This window comes from Petaurus breviceps, unplaced genomic scaffold (assembly GCF_028583685.1).
Source record: "Petaurus breviceps papuanus isolate PSGF00001 unplaced genomic scaffold, PetGlider_PUasm1.0 90633, whole genome shotgun sequence".
Taxonomy (NCBI): Eukaryota; Metazoa; Chordata; class Mammalia; order Diprotodontia; family Petauridae; genus Petaurus; species Petaurus breviceps.
The window spans coordinates 9,527,927-9,546,994 of record NW_027187293.1 but is presented as its reverse complement, the minus strand read 5'-3'; the positions used below and the strand labels follow the sequence as shown (position 1 = coordinate 9,546,994).

Here is a 19,068-nt window from a genome sequence, read left to right as displayed (position 1 = left end):
TAAGCATGGGTGAGATAGGAAGTAGTTTCAAATGAAATGAAACAAAACAATGAGAAAATGAAACTGATTTTTACTTCAGACCTTCCATCTCCCACTTGACCCACCCTCTGAGGGAAGTGGAACAGGGAAGCTGCTAGGGAATGGGTCTTCTTTTTCCTGTTGTGAAGGCTCAAAATTCCATCTCTAGCCAAACCTCCAGCCTTTGGAGGGAAAGGAACTTATGAAGCAGGGCCTCCTATTTGACCATGTGCTTCCCATTTCATCCTGCAGTTGTCTCTAGCCCAGTCTCCAATGTCCATTGGGAAGAGGACCAGCTCCCTCTTCAACATTGCACGCTTCATCATACCCTTCACATTTCAGTGACTCTGAACTCCTGTTTATCATCATCCAAACCCCATTCCACAACCTCCATTAATTGATTCTTCAGTCCCATTTCCCTCAACCCTCCCCCGATAAAGTTTCATTGTAATTCCATCCATCCCTTCCACTGTGTCCTCTGGAATGCCTGTCCCACAAACAAAAAATTTCCCTTCATGCTAAATCATTTCTTCTCCCACACCTTCCATCTACTAGCTATTACTGAAACCTGGCTTCATACTTGCTCAAGAGATCCCATTCCATCCTATCTCCTTCAGATTGCCCCTTCTATTATTCCCACCCTTTCACTTATTTTCAGTCTCTTCCTATTGGAGCATTCCCTACTGACTACAGATATGCCCAAATCTCTCCTATCCTTAAAAAAACCCGCTTACTTCATCTTTCTATTCCTATCATCCTATATCTCAACTGATTTTTGTAGCTAAACTCCCTGAAAAAGGCATCCACAATAGGTACCTTCACTTTCTCCTTAATCCCTTACAATCCAGCTTCAGATCTCATCATTCAACCCAAACTTCCATCTCCAAAATTACTAATGATTTTAGTTGCCAAATCCAATAGCCTTTTCTCTGTCCTCATTCTCCTTGACCACTCTTCAGTTTCTTAACACTGTTGATCACTCTCTCCTTGATACTATCTTCTCTACAGGTGTTCAGGACACCGCTCTCTCCTGGTTTTCCTTCTACCTACCTGACAACTCCTTCTCTGTCTCCTTTGCAGGATCCTCTTGATTTCATTACCTCCTATGGATTTAATGACCATCTAGATGATGATGATGATTCACAAATCTATTTTTCTTGCCTTAACCTCTCAGCTGACCTCCAAGCTTGCATTTCCAACTGCCTTTCAGACATCTAAAACTGGATGTCCAGTAGACATCTTAAATTTAACAAGTCCAAAACTGAACATTCCCTACTTCCTACCTTACCTATTATTGTCATCTTCTTAGTCCCTCAGGCTCACAACTTAGGAGACATCCTGTACTTCTTACTATCTCTCCTTCCATATCCAAGTAGCTGCCAAGGTCTGTTGATTTTACCTTTGCAATGTCTCTAGAATACGTCCCCTTCTCTCCTTTGACACTGCCACCATTCTAGTGCTGGCATGCATGACCTCATACCTTGATTACTGCAATGCCCTCCTGGTGGGTCTGCTGTCTCAAGTCTCTCCCCACTTCAATTCACCCTCCATTCAGCCACAAAGTGATTTTCCTAAAGTGAAAGTTGATCATATCACAGCTGCCCCCTCCCAGCATCCTCCAAGCAACAGAGTCCAATGGTTCCCTATTGACTACGGGATCAAATACAAAATGCTCTATTTGGCATTCAAAGTCCTCCATGACAGCATTTTCTCTGATTGTCCTCTACACCTGGAATTCTTCATTCTCTCCTGCAACTACTGACTTCTCTGGCTTACTTTTAAATCCCAAGTAAAATCCCTTCTTTTATTGGAAGCCTTCCCCAACCCTTCTTAATTCTATAACTTTCCTTTTGTTAATTCCTATTTACCTTGCCCATAGCTACCTTTGTATATAATTGCTTACATTTTGTCACCTCCATTATGTTATAAGCTGCTTGAGGGCAGGGAGTATGCCTCTTCTTGTAACACCAGTGTATATAGTATAGTTCCCAGCAAATAGTAGTGGTTATTGTTGTTCAGTCATTTCCAGTCATGCCTACCTCTTCATGACCCCATTTGTGGCTTTTTTGGCAGAGATACTGGAGTGGTTTGCCATTTCCTTCTCCAGCTCATTTTACAGATGAGGGAGCTGAGGTAAACTGGGTTAAGTGACTTGCCCAAGGTCACACAGCTAATGTCTGAGGACAGATTTGAACTCAAGAAGATGAATCTTCCTGACTCCAGGCCCAGCACTCTATCCACTTTGCTACCTAGCTGACACATAGTAGGTACTTAAGAAATTTTTACTGACTGATTGATCAAACCTTAAATTAAGCTACTAAATATATTCTAAATTTGGAGTGATTCTCATATGTCAAAATGCAGATGAAGCAGCTTATATATATAAACTGATCATTCCTTGTATCTGAAATGTACCCCACCTTGGTGTTTTAAAATCCTTAAATCTTCATTAATGTTCAAGGCAAATGCCACTTCTTTCACACACACACACACACACACACACACACACACACACAAAAGCTGTCATCCCCTCACCAAAAAAAGATCTCTTCCTCATGAATTCTCACAGTATCTTTTTAAATGCCATTCTAATGTATTTGTTATCTGTTTTGTATGGCTCATTTCTTGCATTAGGAATATAGAGTGGGACTTAATGTTATATTTGTATCTTCTTCAGCAAAACACCTTCCTCACAAGCAATAGAATGTAGCAAAAAAACATGTTAGAACTGGTTTCAATTCCTGACTCAGTTCCTTACAAGGTCTGTGACTTTGGGCAGCTCTCTTTTCCTCCTCAATCTATATAAATGGAAATAACAATGCTTACACAACAGAGTTGTACTGAGAACCAAATAAGATAATCCATCTACAAAATGTTCTGTAGCCATAAAATGTTATGCAATGTAAGTTTTTAACATTTGCTGAATGAACTAATTATGTTACTAATTATGAACTACTTTGGTTTATTCACTTTAGGTACATCTTTATCTGGTTTGTTTCCTAATGATATTAAAAGTTCCAGCTATTAATATTATGTAGATTCCCTTGAGTTATGCATCCTATAATCTCAGACAGTAGTTGATTCTGATGTACTATGATGTGACTATATACTGAAACTTCATGGGATCTTCAGAATACCAGGACATTTGAGCACTGATGCCTAGAAATGTTGCCTTAATATAGTCCATGCACTGAGATACTGACCCTCGTTGCCCAATCTGAATTCAGTTCCCTACTTGATCCCTTATACTTGACTTAACACTGAATCAGTAACTAGATACTTGAACTCCTCTCCTACATTCACTGTCCTTTAAGCCTCTAATCCTTCAACTTCAGGTTAGATACCTTGACCATACCTTTATTATTCCAGCTTTGAGTTCTGAACACCAACTTTTGCCCCACAGCACGGACTTTACAAATTGTTCCATATAATGCTACAAACTGTAATTCTTCAGTACTTAGTAGCTTCATGCCCTATTTTTGATCAACCAGTTCTTCTTTCATTCTACCATCACCCATCTCTAAACTGAACATAGATCTAGTAACTGTGCATGCCCATCCCATCCAGCTTCCAGACCAGCCCTAGATTAGAGGTAGTCATAATTCACAACTAGCTACATATTTTACATATTTATGAGAAAATATCACACTGAGTCCCTTCTTAGAAAAATGACAAATTAATATTAAAAAGTACATGCCTCTGCTTTAGACCATATCTTCCAATCAAGTAGCAGTTCTTCTAATAACTTAACATCTTGAATTATTGCAGTGGTTTCTATATCTAGCTTAAACTGCCCATTCTCATTTATGCTGAGAATTTCTTCACCACAACAACCTTCAAGAAGGGTCTATGGAAAAAGCAAAAACACAAACTCATTAATTATTCTAAAAACTCAATTCAGAAGGATTTCGTTAAATGCTTGACTCCAAACATTTTACTTGTTTGATTATTATTTAAAGGCTTGGTTCTTTTTCATAGTAGGAAAAGTAGTACTTATTAAGATATTGAATTCAAAATACTGTTGACAATCTAGCATTACACAGAATGCCTGTAAACCTATATGGTGAATAATTTTTAATAATAGAAGTTTTTAAATGTTTTCTAGCTATATATTGAGGTTTTTCAAATATTTAGAAGACCAAACCAAAAATTAATCCTGTCTTAAATCTAATGAATAGATAGCTGGTTCTATATTTGGACTTTTAAAGAAATTTCAAAGAAGTAATAGTAATTTACTTCATTCTATAGAATCACTGATCAGCCAAAAAGAATTTGCTTTTGAACAATTTAATTAGATAAGGAGAATAAAAACTGTATGTTACATATAAATAACCATTTCTCAAACCAGTATTTCAAAGGAAGGGCCTTTCAGAACATACAAAAGTACTGCTAAGTGAAAAAGTTCTAAACATGTTATAAAAATTCAATCATTATAAAATCTAGGACATTATCTTATGGGTACTTCAAACCTAACTGCCCATATGTAATAATTATTACAAGTGAATCAGTTCAGATAACTACTTCTAAATAAGGGAAAAGCATTTAAATTTTTTCCCTTTTTTCTGCAAGAACAATTATAATTGAATGCAAAATTGAGTACTGATAAAAAAGCTTTTGAAGAAAAGGATTTAACTAAACTCAAAAGTACGAAAACACAGTTTATATAGTCTCATACCTTCAAAATATGAAAGCCAACAATACATTTTTGTTTGATCAACACTTGATGGATCATGGAAAGTCCATTACAATTCTCTATCTCTTGCATTCTTTGCTGGTTGTATTTTGTTAATGAAAGTACAACTTGTAGTGCTAAAGCTTGAGTTTCCTCACAGCTACTGATATCAACAACCTAAAAACAAAATGGGCAAAAATGCTTTATTAAGAATATATTTTAACAAGAACAATTTCCTATTGTTATATAATATCTATCCATTAATAATTTGAAAGCTTATTCTGATGTTAATATTCTACCTACAGCTTTTTCTCTCTTCTGAGTAGTCACAGATCGAGTATATTTAATTGAAAAAGGAAGCTATGAGCTCCTCAAAACAAACAAAAACACAGAATAAATAAATTTGCCTATATTCAAGTGCTAAAGTGACAACCTTACAAATCCCAGGAACATCTCTGAAAATGTGAGAATTAAAGTAAGATCAAAGAATTCCTGAATTTCAATTCTGACTTGAATTAATTTCCTTCTGTTTTTTATGTTTTATTTATAGCCTTTACTTTTAAATTATCTTCATTTCTAAATACATCCTTACAACCTACAACTTAGTAGATTAAGTCCTAAAGCATATAAGATGACTTGCCCAGAGTCATGAAGTTATTAAATGTCAGAGGAATTTGATCCTGGATGTTCCTGACTCCAAATCTAATAATCTACCCATAATACTAGGCTTCTTTTGTCATTTTTTTAATCTCATATTTTACTGAAAAATAAATTTAAGAATTTATTACAATTTTATAAAGACCCAGAAGTTCTAAACATACAATTAAAGTACTTTGATATAGCCAAGTACCTATTTATTGGTAATATCCTTCAATCTGCATATTTGAACAAAATAAAATAATAACTATAATACTATTTTGAAGTTGGACTCATTTTGGAGACAAAGTTTCCCAAAGCTTGGTCTCACTGATGATACTGCTACCTATAATTCTTTTTTCAATTGCTGATTGATATATGCATATGTATATATATATATATATGTATATACACCTTATAACAACTATAAAAGAAACCCCATTTTACACAAAAAAGGCATCACACAGCAAAATTAGTATTGTTTTGCTTGATAAATCAAAGAACTCTGTTCACCCACAACCAAAACATATTAAGATTTTCAGGCTTGAACACTTCATTCAAAATATTCTATCAAGAAAAATTTATTAACATTTCTTGTTTAGATGGAGTAATGCTGATAGAAAATAATACCAATTCTAAATGAATGATACATGCCTGATGTTTTACTATAGTGCCAAAATTTTTTTTCACAAATTTGAACATCTTCAATGTTTCACTTGGCCTTTAAAGCTAATATATTCTAATAGACATATGTGAATAATAAAAAAGTTTAGATAGCTATTTGATTCTAGAAGATGATCAAACAGGGCAATACTTTTATTTATGGCAAAATCTCTGTTTTGACCATTTTATCATTATATAACTTTTTCACTAAAAATGTAAATTTATTTATACAGAGTAATACCAAATTTCACCTTTAATAACTGGGAGATGAGTTTAATTTGCACATGAGTTTGTTATTTTACAATCTTTAATTCTTACCCGGGCAAAGAGAAAGACAAATGAACCTGTCCCACCAATCTCGTGCAGAATTCCCTGAAGAGATTTATATTCTGTGGGCTGAAGACACTTTAAATGATGAGGTTCCAACAAGGAGCTCTGAGCCTCTTTTAAACTGAATGGTCTTTGAGACTGCACAGCTTTTACTTGCCCTTTAAGTCTAATAACTGGCTCATAAATTGTATACTGGGCAGGGTAACAAGTTGAATAAACTATAGCAAGACCTTCCTGAAAAACAAATGATTGTAAGTCAGGACAAATAAATACATCCAGAAACCATAAATTTTCTATAAAGGGAAGAAAATAATTTCACTGAAGGCACAACAATGCTTGAAATGAGAGGCAAAGATTACAAAATCAAATGCATCTAGAAACACTAAAAAACTAAAGTCTGGTTAAAATCAAAACAATTAATAAGATCATGCCAATAAATATGGAGAAAAAAATTCTTTTGTTTTAGATTTGTTCAACCAATTTCCAAATTAAAAGTTATTTCAAAGTAGCTCATTCTTTTTATTTTAATGAAATGTGAAGTCAGCAAATCTAACTGTAATAAAATGGAGCTTTCATTTTTTCCTAGTGCAACACCAAGTTGTTAAAGCTTTAGTTCCAAAACCATTTTAAAATTTAAAATGTTGGAAAATATGGCAAATAATGTAAAGCAGAACCCACCCTACCCGATTTCCATTTCCTATTAGTTCTGCAGCACAACATTTAAAAGACAGTTGTTTTAAAATACATACAAAATATCCCCAAAAGTTCCAAGCTTTTAGAGCTTTAAAATGTACTAAGTGCAGAATGATCTTTATTTTTCCTTGCTTTTTTTCTTTTGAAACATGGCTGATGTAGAAATGTATTTTGCATTATTTCACAGGTATAATGGGCATAGTATTTCTTGCTTTCTCAATTAGAGGGGAAGGTGTGGAGAGAGAGAGAATTTATAACTGACAATAAAATGAAAATAAATAAACTGCACTAAGACTTTGGGGACTTTTGAGACATTCTGCATAATACAATGCAAACAAATCCAAAGCATGACTCTTTCTCCAAAAGAGAACAGATGAGATCAAAATATTGATATCAAATTATATTAATAATAGTAGTTAGCATTTATATAAGTTCAAGGTACTTTATTGGCAAATATTATCTAGTTTGATCCTTACAACAACCCTGGGAGGCAGGTGCTATTATTTTACAGATGAGGAAACTGAGGCAGATAAAGGCCTTGACCATAGGCACACTGCTAGTAAGTGCCTGAGGCTGGATATGAAGTTAGCTCTTCCTGATTTTAGGTCCAACATTCTATTCAAAGTACCACCTAGCTGCTTTAAATTATTAATGTACAGTCTATATGAGAATGCTTTTTAAAAGTTATTGAAAATTTCCCATTATTGTTCCTAGAAACTCGATTTCAAGTTCTATCTCACAGTTCCCTTTCTCTGTTGATATTAATGCTCCTCCCCTAAAATACTGACTCAGTACTCTCTCATGGAGGTAACTCTGGGTTCACAGGAGCATAGCAGAGTATAGTATGTTCTGCCAACCTCAAAAGGTTTTAAGTGAAAGTAAGGGAATCTGTCACCTAAAAAACAGCCTAAATAAGCTTGGAGACGCTTATCTCAGGTGATTCAATTTTGTCTGGTTGATTTGGGGGAAGTATTTTTGGCTTCAGAAACTCTACTTAGGTGAAAAGGGTGCTATACACTATGGTGCTGGATGCATGTGAAATAAGCAGAACAATTTTTAAAAGAACATTATCATCAAAATTTGGGAGCAAAATGAAGGACCTGAAATAATCAAAAGCATCAATAAGAAAGGTACCAAAGTATTAATTTCTTTAGATTTTCATAGATATTAATTATTGAAGCAATATTAATTTTTTAAGGAAGGTTTCATTAGGGGCAGCTAGGAGGCACAGTGAACAGGCCGTGAAGTCAGGAAGACCTGAGGTCAAATCCGGCCTCAGACACTTAACACTTACTAGCTGTGTGACCTTAGACAAGTCACTTAACCTCAACTGCCCTGCCTTCCTCCCTCCAAAAAAAAGCTTCATTAGTATGGTTTATATGTGCATTTATTTCAGAACACAAAAGTAAAAAAAAAACTTATTTACAGAGGAAGGGCTATTTTTAACAGAAAAATTTGGTGGCCTATGGTAGAGTCAACCTGACAAACATTTATTAAGTACCTATTATGTACAGGGAACTGCACCAGGCACAGGAAATAAACAAATGAAAAAAAAGAAGAATAAGGGTAACATGCTTTTCCTTAATAATAACAATGATGCCTCATAAATAAATGTAATAAATTACATTTTATGACTCTTAACACAAGTGCTACAATAATGTTACTATGATTCCAACAGCCCAAGTACATAAAAATTCTACAGAGGCAATGGACCGCTTATTTAAAACAAAGAATTCTGAGTGACCACAAAATTTACATTAAAAAACCCCAAAACCACATAGTATTGTGAAATTTTTCAATCACTTTTCAAACTTACAATTAAGAGATCAATGTCCACATCTTTCTGTGTCATAAAGAGTTCTCTGATTTGTTCACACTGAAGAATTTCTTTATTAATGTATTTGGAGTGATCATTTACTGGCTTGCCATATTTACAAGGCATCAGAAAAGTGTAGTCTGGTCCACAAGCATAAAGATAAAAGGCCTCCTGTGGACCAATCTTGGCTCCTACGTTGGAGGAAAACAATAGTTAGTTCTTCAAAATGTGCCGACCACAATTATTCATAAAAAGCAGGGATTTGAAAGCTAGTGTTTTGTTTTTCTTGGAGGGGGGGACAGTAGGTTTCTGGCCATGTCTTATAAGACAATTAATTCTTTCCATCTAATCTCTCCATATCTTGCAGGGACATGGCTGCTTATATGCTGTCTCCCCTATAAAACTGTGAGCCCCTTCAGGGCAGGGGCAAAGTTTTTGTCTGTCTTTGAAACCTCAGATTTCAAACCTCTTTGAAACCACACAGCGCCTGGCACATTTAAGTGTTTAATAAATGCCTGCTGACTGGCATAAAGGTAATGGAACAGTATTATGCTGTAAGAAGCAATGAACATAAAGATCCAGAGAAGCATAGACAGGTTTATATGAATACAAAGTGAAGGAGAACCACAAAAAAAAACCCATACACAATGACTAAAACAATGCAAACAGAAAAAACAACAAACAAATCTAAACTGAATATTCCAATGTCATAATGATCAAAACTGACTGCAGGGAATAGTTTTATCTACCCCCATATAATACTATATATAACATCAGATTTTTTTGAAATGTTGGTTTTGCTGAACTATTTTGTATTTCCTTCTTTCTTTTTTTAAAATATTGTTTATTATGGCATGGCCAGGAGGCACAGTGAGTAAGAGCGCCGACCCTGGCGTCAGGAGACCCGGGATCAGTTCCGGCCTCAGATACTTGGCACCCACACAAAAAATAACTAGCTGTGTAACCTTGAGCAAGTTACTTAACCCCAACTGCTTTAAAAAAAATTGTTTATTATAAGGGATGACTATTTGGGAGGAGTTAAAGAGAGATATATACAGTGGGAAACAGATGATGTAAAAACAAAAGATAGCAATAAAAATTTATTTTAACAAGAACAATAACAGTAATGAGACACATAACATAATTGTTTTTGTATTTAATTTTTTTTTAATTAATGTTTTTTCTTCATCATCACCATCAAACATTTTGTTAAGTGCTAATTATGTGCCAGGTACTATACTAAGCACTAAGGATACAAAAAAAGGCAAAAACACAGTTCCTGCCCTAAAGGATGTCACACATTCTAATGATGCAATAATAATGCAAATATGTGTGTATACACTTATGTATATAATGCAAATAAAATGTGCAAATAAGATATATACAGTGCAAAAAAAGGGAGGTGATCTCAAAGAGAAGCTACTAACAGGCAGGTGAAGGTTAGGTGGGAGGGACCAGGAAAGGTCCCTTGCAGAAGAGAGAATGTGAATTGATCTTGGAAGCCAGGAAGCAGAAGTGAAAAAAGACAGAGTTACAAACATGGAGGATTACCAGAGAAAATACAGAGTCAGGAGATGGAATATTTTGTCACAGGAATAATAAGGAAGCCAGGGTCACAGGATTGTACAGTATATGGTGGGGTATAAGAATAAGAAGAAAAAACTATAAGAAAAAAACACATTATGAAGGACTTTAATAACCAAAGAAGGGATTTTATATTTGATCCTGATGGTAATACAGGGTCACTGTACTTATTTTGAATAGGGAAGGGACACAGACCTAGTTTTCAGGAAGATCATTTTGATAGTGGAGTGCAAGACAGATTGGAGTACAGAGAGAGTTGAAAAAGGGAATAATCACTAGGAAGTTATTGAAACAATCCAGGTATTAAGTGATAATGGCTACATCAGCTGAACGACTAGAGATGAAGCAATGTATATGAAAGATGCTGAGGCAAGGTAAAAACGACAAGTATTTTGACTGAGATAACAACAAAGATACCAAAATAATTTTTTTTTTAAATAAGACAAACAGATTCTAATTACCAAACTTCTTCAGAAATTCTTCAAAGAGTAAAAACATACCATTGAAGAGAAGTAAATTTCCCAGATCCCATCTTCCAGCCAATCGTAGAAACTCTTCTTGGGAAGATGAGCAATGGCCAATCATACAAAATGTTTTATTACTGTCAGATGATAAACTTGTTCTCTTTGGAAGTGTGTAATCCAAAGCAACATCAGGCTTCCTAAAATTAAAATTAAAGTTAAGAGTTAAATTAGCCCATTAGCACAAAGTATTAAACATTAAGGCAATTAAATATTGTCATGTGAAAAATCTAAGTTGAAAATTTTTTCTCAAAGTCTGTCCATTTTTGTATATATAAAGTGTCACCCCCTTTGTCACAGATAGATAATTGGCACCACATAAACAATGTAATTAGGTCCAAAGTCTTTTGCTTAGTATAGTGCCAAGCATAAAACAGGATCAATAAATACTTGTTCATTAATTACTCTCTCCAACAAGAACAAAATTCTTGTTTTTTCACCTTTATAATGTACTATTTGACATTTACATAATGTGAATGCTTTTAATATGTATTTGTTCAATGTTTTTTTTCCTAATGATCATTATATAGTTTACATTCATTCTAGTCTTTTGCTGGATCATAATCCACCTCCTAAGTCATGAGTTGAGATGCTGGACTGGCCCAGGGCCTCTTGTCTCCCTATATTCTCTTTCCTAGTGATCTCATTAGCTCCCATGAGTTTATTATTTTTATGCAGATGACTCTTAAATCAAGGTATTTGGCCCTTATCTTTCCCCCAAGTTCCAGCACAGATATCATCACTGCTTGCAGGACCTCTTCATCAAGATGTTCCATTTCCATCTCACGTATTATCATATCTAAAACTATAAATTCATTATGAATTTCCCCTGAATCACCCCTAACTTCTGTTTCTTAAAAAAAAAAAAAGCACCAAGATTTCTTCCTGCTACCCATATTCACAACTTCAAAGGAATCCTTAATCGTTCACTCTCCCACCAGCCAACTTCACCAGTCTTGTCAATTCTACCAACATAAAATCTTTCACACTTGTCCTCTTCTCCTTATTGTCATCACTAGAACTTTAATTCCAGCCTTCATCACCTTCTAAGTAGTTTCCCAGTCTCCAATCACTCCTCTCAACATGCCATAACCCCGATAATGCCAAAATAACTCTTAAAACATAGGTCTCACCATGTCATCACCTGGTCAAAAAGCTACAGTGATTCCCTACTGCCTCTAAGATAAAGTATAAACTTCATTTGGTGTTCAAAGCCTTTAATGATATAGATGGAGACTGTTTATTGTATCTCACAACTCTTCTATTTGTTATTCCCCATATACGAGATTCCATATCCTGCCTCTAAGCCTAGAAAACACCATCTTACTTTGTCTCATGGAATCTCTAGCTTCCTTGAAGGTTTAGCTAACAGGGTACCACCCACACATCATCCTTCCTAATGCTTAGGAATTAAGCTAATCTTAGCTAATCCTCCCCTCAAAAATTATTTTGCATTTACCTCCTATATATTTAACTGTGTACAAGTTATATCCTTAGAGAAGAATGTGAATTTCTTGTTGGTGTCCCTGTATTCCCAGAACATAAAAACATACCTTGTATGTTTTGGACAATACATTTTTGATGATGTGAATTGTTCTTTAGGGTGACATTTATTTATATTGCCCTATGAAATGCCTTATTTGTGGAACATTAACCTATAACTATCATTAGTTGATAAAAGTAGCAGCAACAAGATTACGGTTAATAACAGCTTGGAATAGTTCACTTGATAACCAATTACTCCAGAAACTGTTGCATACTATCAAGGTTAGAGTGCAGAATGTTTCTTTTGAAGTAATTTAGAGACAGAGATGTGTAGAGGAGAAAAAAAGTGGAAATTAAGAGAAGAAAAACACTTAGAAACTTGTGTGCCAACATTTTTAGGCTTAGTAACCTATGACAGTGAACATAAAGCCTTTGCATTAAAAGGAAAACCACCTACAGTGCCTATATCTTGCCTCACCTAAGATCAAACTTAATATAAGGTTGTAAACCCAGTTCACTAATTAAACTTTTTACTAGAATGGAAACTTGGGCATTATCCTTGACTCTTTACTCACACTCACTCCAAATATCCAATGCTCTCAATCTTATCAAGCCTATCTTTTTAACATTTCTTGTATACATCCCCTGTCTTCATTCATACAGCCACAACATTAGTTCAGGTCCTCTCATTTGTGAAGATGAAAGTTGGTTTCAGGATTTATCTGTTCATTCATGAAAGAGCCTTCTTTTGATTCTTCCATCTCCCTCCTCCCTCCAATCAATCAAGTTACAGTCCCTCTCCAGATCTCTCCTCCCTTTAAATCACCACACTTCTCAAAAAAGTAGTTTACACCCAATACACTTTCCTTTCCTTACCATTCATTACCTCAATTCCTTGTAATTTGCTTGTTTCTACCACTCTACTAAAACTGGTCTGTCAAAGGTCAGTTGTCCTCTTCCTATTTTTAAACTGCTTTTTCTCAATTTAATTCAGTGGTTCCTGTTCTACTTTCCAATCAATTAATGTTAATGGTAAGGTACTATTTTTGTCCTCTTATTTTCCCTATCTATAAGATTTCCATATTAAATGGTCTTAAATAGGGCACATCTACTTGTTCCTTGACTAAGTTGAGAAAGTCACTCATTGCCTCCACTTCCTTTCCTCACTCTCACTTCTGGACCCCATGTAATCTGGTTCCCAACTCTGTCATACAACTGAAACTACTCTCTTCAAAGTTACTAAATATTTACTAATCACAAAATCTAGTGGTCTTTCCTCAGTCCTGATCTTTTTGACCTCTCTGTAGCACTGGACACTGATGATCACCTTCTCCTCTTCCTCTATACTTTCTCCTCTCTAGATTTCCATGATGTTCCTCTCTTCTGCCTCTCTCCTCAATCTCTTTGGCTGGTTCTTCATCCAAGTCACATCCACAATGTCTGCAAAGGTCTGCCCTGGGCCCTCTTCTTTTCAAGCTATGTTATCTTACCTGGGGATTTCATCAGTTCCCATGTATTAAATAGAGGTGTCAAACTCAAATAGAAAAGGATTCCTGTGGACAGCATATTAACTTAGAAAACCACAAATTAACTTTATGTTGTTATTATATTTTTATTTATTTTGTTAAACATTTCCAAATTACATTTTAGTCTGGTTCCTCCTACAGGCCCTGAGTTTGAGACTGCTGTATTATAAATTATCATTTCTATGCAGAAGATTACCACATCTATATAATCAGACTTTATCTCTCTCCTGAGCTCCAGTCTTAAATCTTGAACTGCCTATTGGCCAACTCAAACTGGATATGCCATAGTTATCTGAAACAACCCTTCCTTCTTATTAATTTTCCCATTACTGCCAAGGGATCCACCATCCTAATGAGCACTGAGGCTCACAAACTCAACATTATCCTCAACTCTTCTCTTACATTCACCCAAATATCCAATCTGTAAGAAAATTTTGTCACTTTTTACCTTTTTAACATCTTATTTATATCCCCCCTCTCTGCATTCATATAGTCACAACCTTCGTTCAGGCCTTCCTCACCTCTTGTCTGAACTACCTCCTTTGGACTACTGAAATAGCCTTCTAACTTTTGTCTCCCTACCTCAAGTCACTCCCCCTCAGGTATATGCTGGTAAACAAGATTACCTCTGAATACAAATATAAACTCCTCTGGATTTTAAGTCTTCATAATTCCACCATTTTCTACCTTTTCAAGTCTTGTTACACTTTACTCCCCTTTACTCCCTCTGAGCTAGCAATGCTGGTCTACTTGACAATTCCTTGAACAGAGCACCCCATCTACTTTGTCTTTCTACTCTAGTCCCCTGTGCCATCATGGTCTCCTTCCTCACTTTCAACAATCTTGTTTCAACTCTCTCTAGTTTTCCTGGCTTCAAGCCTGGGCTAAAATTTCACCTTATGAAGGAGGTCTTTCCAGGTCCTTCCCCAATTCCCACACCCAGTGCTAATGTCTTCCCCCTTGTGAGATTACCTTCCAATTGATTAAATGTCAATCTATATATGTCCTTTCTAGCTTGTATCCCTATTGTCTACTGCTTTCTTTTCCCCTCTATAGTGGTCTAGCCGTCTAAATTTTCTTGTCTCTCAATGCCTCCACCTCTTACAACAGTTCCCATCTGTTGTCACACTCACCATGACAGTCTGTCATTCTGAGTAAACCTTTCATTCTTCCTTCCTATAGCCAATTATATGGTAAGAAGAGGAACAAAGGAAGTGCCTATCTTATTTTGGGTTCTCTTATAACCTCCATCTGAGTCTGGGCAGCTAACTGCTATAAAGTCTAATCACTGAAATAATCCCTGGGAATATTTATCAAGCCCCTCCATACTATAATCCTTCCCTTTTCCTTCCTAGTTTCTGCTTCTACTATATTCTGAGAAATGTCCACAATCATGATAAATAAATTTTTAACATGAACCTGTTTTTTTCTTCCAGAGAATCAAAGGAAATTTCAGAGATCATCCAGCCCAAATCTCTCATTTTATAAAGAGAGGAAATATAACATGATGGTGAAATCAGGAGAGGCTTAGATTCAAATGCTTCCTTTGACCCTCATTATTCATATTATTTGTATGGTTGCAGCAAGTTGTTTAGCTTCTCTGAACCTCATTTTCTTCATATGTGATATCTCCAGTATCTACCACACAGAGCTTTTGTGAAGATCAAATAAGGCACACGAAGTACCATGTGAAACTCAAGAGCATCACAGAAATAAGAAGTATTATTGCTGTTGTTGCCATCTGCCAGGCCACAGAGATGCTCCTATTACAGGACAATGTCATGTCAGCAGCTATTTTTGTTATTATGCAAAAATATGGATACCCATAGATGTTAAGTGTTTCCCTCAAATTATAACATCCTAAAGGGCAGGGATTTTTGCCTTCTGTTTCTTTTACATTGATTTCCAGTTTGAATTTCCAAGTGTTTCATCGTTTAAAAATAATCACAAATAACAATACCTTCCAAAATAAAATATCCTCCAACAGCAAAATGGGGGAGAACAATACTTTTCAACAAAGCATTTCAAAGGTTCATTCTAATTGCTTTCTAATATGAAAGGAACAGGAAAAATACATGAAAAATAATGGATTCTCAGCTTATTTAAAAAGGAAAATTATTAATTGAATTCATTTTAAAATATATTTAAGAAAACATAGAAGATTAAGTTTAAAATTAAAATCAAATTTAATAGCCATTCTCTAAAACACATACCTCTGACCAGAGACCCACATAGAGAATTTTCCATGGATATTTTTTTTTCCTTCAGGTTGCTGTAAATATGTTAATGCTAAATGTTGCCATTTTCCCAAAAGGAAAATATTGTCCTGTGATTCAACTTGTGCTAGCAATCCAGCTTTCATATCATCATTTGGATCCATGCATATGCTCCAATAAAAAATAAAAAAAGCAGAGAATGACAGTCTGTAAAAAATTCTGAATTTAATATTTGGTATACATCTTATGAATAAAATTAATATTTTAAATCATATCATGTTCTCATGTTATTTAATTAGCTAAATAAGATTAGGTTGATCTTAAATTTCATCAATTTTCCTAAAACAATCAAAATTTTTAGAACTCAGTTAATAAATAACCTATATACATTTTGCTGTTAATATTCACTGCTCTTTAAAAAAAATAAGATGGTTTTTAATACAATATATAAGCATTTAATTTATACTAGTTACCCTTATATTACACTAGCTATAATTCCTACAAAGAGAAATAATTCAATTCTTTCCTAATGAACTATTTGGCTTTTGTTTCCATATTTAAATAGGAAAGCCCTAATTTATAAGATTTATGCTATAACTTAAGATAATCTGCAGTCTGAAAAAGAATTTTTCTGGTCTATAAAATTGTTGTTGTTTCTCCTTCATTCTAGAAGAGGATCATGACATCAGGAAGGTGATGCAAGTAAAATGGATTTAAGTGAGGGAGGGCCTTACCTTCTCCTCCAAAGCCATATGGGTCCAGTGGCAAGGTATAGATCAGGACAAGTGGAGATGGCCCTGGATGAAGTGGGAGACCCCAGGCCTTTTTAAGCTAGGGTCTTTCCCAGGTCTCAGTCTGATTGAGGCAAAGCCCCTTCAGTAAATAAGGTCTTAGCGAAAGGGGGCTAGAATAATCTAACATCAAGATTATTTTTATGGAATAATACATTTATATTTTTAATTATCAGGGTGGATCTTCTCCCTTTGCTTCTAGATTTTTTTCTGTCATTCTAATGTCATTTTGTGGTAGATTTTGGTATGAGATTTAAAAATAAATTATTTAAATACATGTTAATACTGAAAGGAAAAAAAATTAATACCGAAAGATGAAAGTTCCAGTACTCAAATCAGCCCACACTTGTATCATCAATGCTTTGGAGCCTAATGAAATCATATGAACACAGCCTTCTTCTACAAGTTTCTCCCCAGAATTCACATATTCCACACTTTCTGTTTTGTTCCCTTCTAAGGCAATAAGCAGACATTAGAAAATTATTTAATTAAAATAACTGAAAACCAAAAAAATTTTTTTTAAATCTAATGCCCTTACCATTTACCCATTTTAATCACCAATACAAGTGCTTTATTTTTTCTAAGTTATGATATACATAGTAAATACTTGTTTTTCAACCAAAAGAAGTAAATCCTTTGAAGTCATTTGCAAATTTTCATAAATGAGGTACCACTGTAGGACTTGAGGAAGATTTACAAATATATGCCTTGTAATTGTGGAGGCACCTCTGTAGGATTTGTGGATATAATTTAAGAAATCAGATAAAAATCTCAAATATCAGGCTTAAACTATTATGACTAAAAGGACTATAAATTCTTAAGTAGGCTATGACAGATGTCAGAATCAACAAGAAAAATAGTACAGAGGGAGAAGATGGTCTACAAAAGAGCCTTGAGGGATACCTACAGTTAGTGGGAGTAGCCTGGGTGAAGATTCAACAAAGGAGACTAAGAAGAAGTAGTCAACAAGAAAGAAAATAAGGAGAGAGCAGAGTCATGAAAACCTAGAGAGAAGAGTATCAAGGAAAAGGTGATTAACAAGGTCAAAGGATACACAGACATCAAGAAGAATAAGGATTAAGAAAAGGACAGTAGATTAATCAATTAAGAGATCACAGGTAATTCGGGAGAGAGAAGTTTTTGTTGAACAATGAGATAAGAAGCCAGGCTTGGAGAATAATTATGAAAAGAGTGGAAGACAATCCAATAAAGTCTATGATTATTCCTACAAAAGACATGGTAATCTACATTGTTATGGCTCCACTAACCATCCCTGTTACTTTCCAAATCCAAATATCCCCCCATGGCCATGACTTCCCTCTATCTTTTCTCTCCCCTACTAAATGTAAGTGTTATGAGGGGAAGAACTGCCTTCTCTTCTGTATTTGTATTCCAAGTGATTGGTAGCATAGTATGTGTTGAAGAAATGTAATGATGGGTTTAGTTCGAGTTAAAAAAAAAATTTATGCAGAGAAAAAAAGGAAACTCAAAAAGAAGCAAATAAAGATGAGCAATTCTCAACAAAATTAGTATTATTTATCATATAGGCTTTCTTGATACAAAAATCTATTGTTACATATTTTGAATCCTCTTTTATGTTCTGTGATGTGTGCGACATGCTTTTATTTCTAACGTTGTATTTAAGTTCCAATATTTAAATTTATGATATGCTTTATGTTTCTTTTCTCTATTCTGTATTTGTGTTCCAGCATTTGATTCTAAAATAAAATTTTGAGGAAAAAAAAAAGAGTGGGAGAAGTAGAGACACTATTGTAGATGGCCTTCTCAAGGAGTATAACTTTTAAAGCAATGAAAGATATAAGACAATAGCTAGTGGGGATGGATGTATCAAATAAGGGTTTTTTAAGTGGGGGAGGGGGGAGATTGTGGGCAACAGGGAAGCAGCCAGTAGACAGGAAAAAACTGAAGTGAGAGAGGGGAGATGATATTGAAGAATATTTGCTGGGAAAAAATGGGATAGAATGCGACCAAAGTGGTATGTTGAGGGGGTTGCCTCTTCATGAAAGAAAGGAGTGAAGGAAGAGATAATGGAGGAAGATATATGAGTGATGGGAGATGAGAGGGGTAGAAGAAAGAGAACACTCAGCAAATGGTCT

At 34.9% G+C, this 19,068-nt stretch overlaps 1 protein-coding gene across 1 annotated transcript in view; it reads right to left on the bottom strand.

The window, feature by feature from the left end:
- Positions 1-19,068, bottom strand: part of LYST (lysosomal trafficking regulator) — a gene marked incomplete at its 3' end in the record, with an annotated part of 140,233 nt that overhangs the window by 59,797 nt on the left and 61,368 nt on the right. The window contains exons 13-19 of the mRNA XM_069064505.1: positions 17,260-17,404; positions 16,158-16,331; positions 10,913-11,073; positions 8,829-9,019; positions 6,308-6,553; positions 4,694-4,867; positions 3,712-3,865 (exon numbers count right to left, since the gene is read on the bottom strand). Coding sequence (XP_068920606.1) covers positions 3,712-3,865; positions 4,694-4,867; positions 6,308-6,553; positions 8,829-9,019; positions 10,913-11,073; positions 16,158-16,331; positions 17,260-17,404 — 1,245 coding nt within the window. The remainder of the gene's footprint in view (positions 1-3,711; positions 3,866-4,693; positions 4,868-6,307; positions 6,554-8,828; positions 9,020-10,912; positions 11,074-16,157; positions 16,332-17,259; positions 17,405-19,068) is intronic.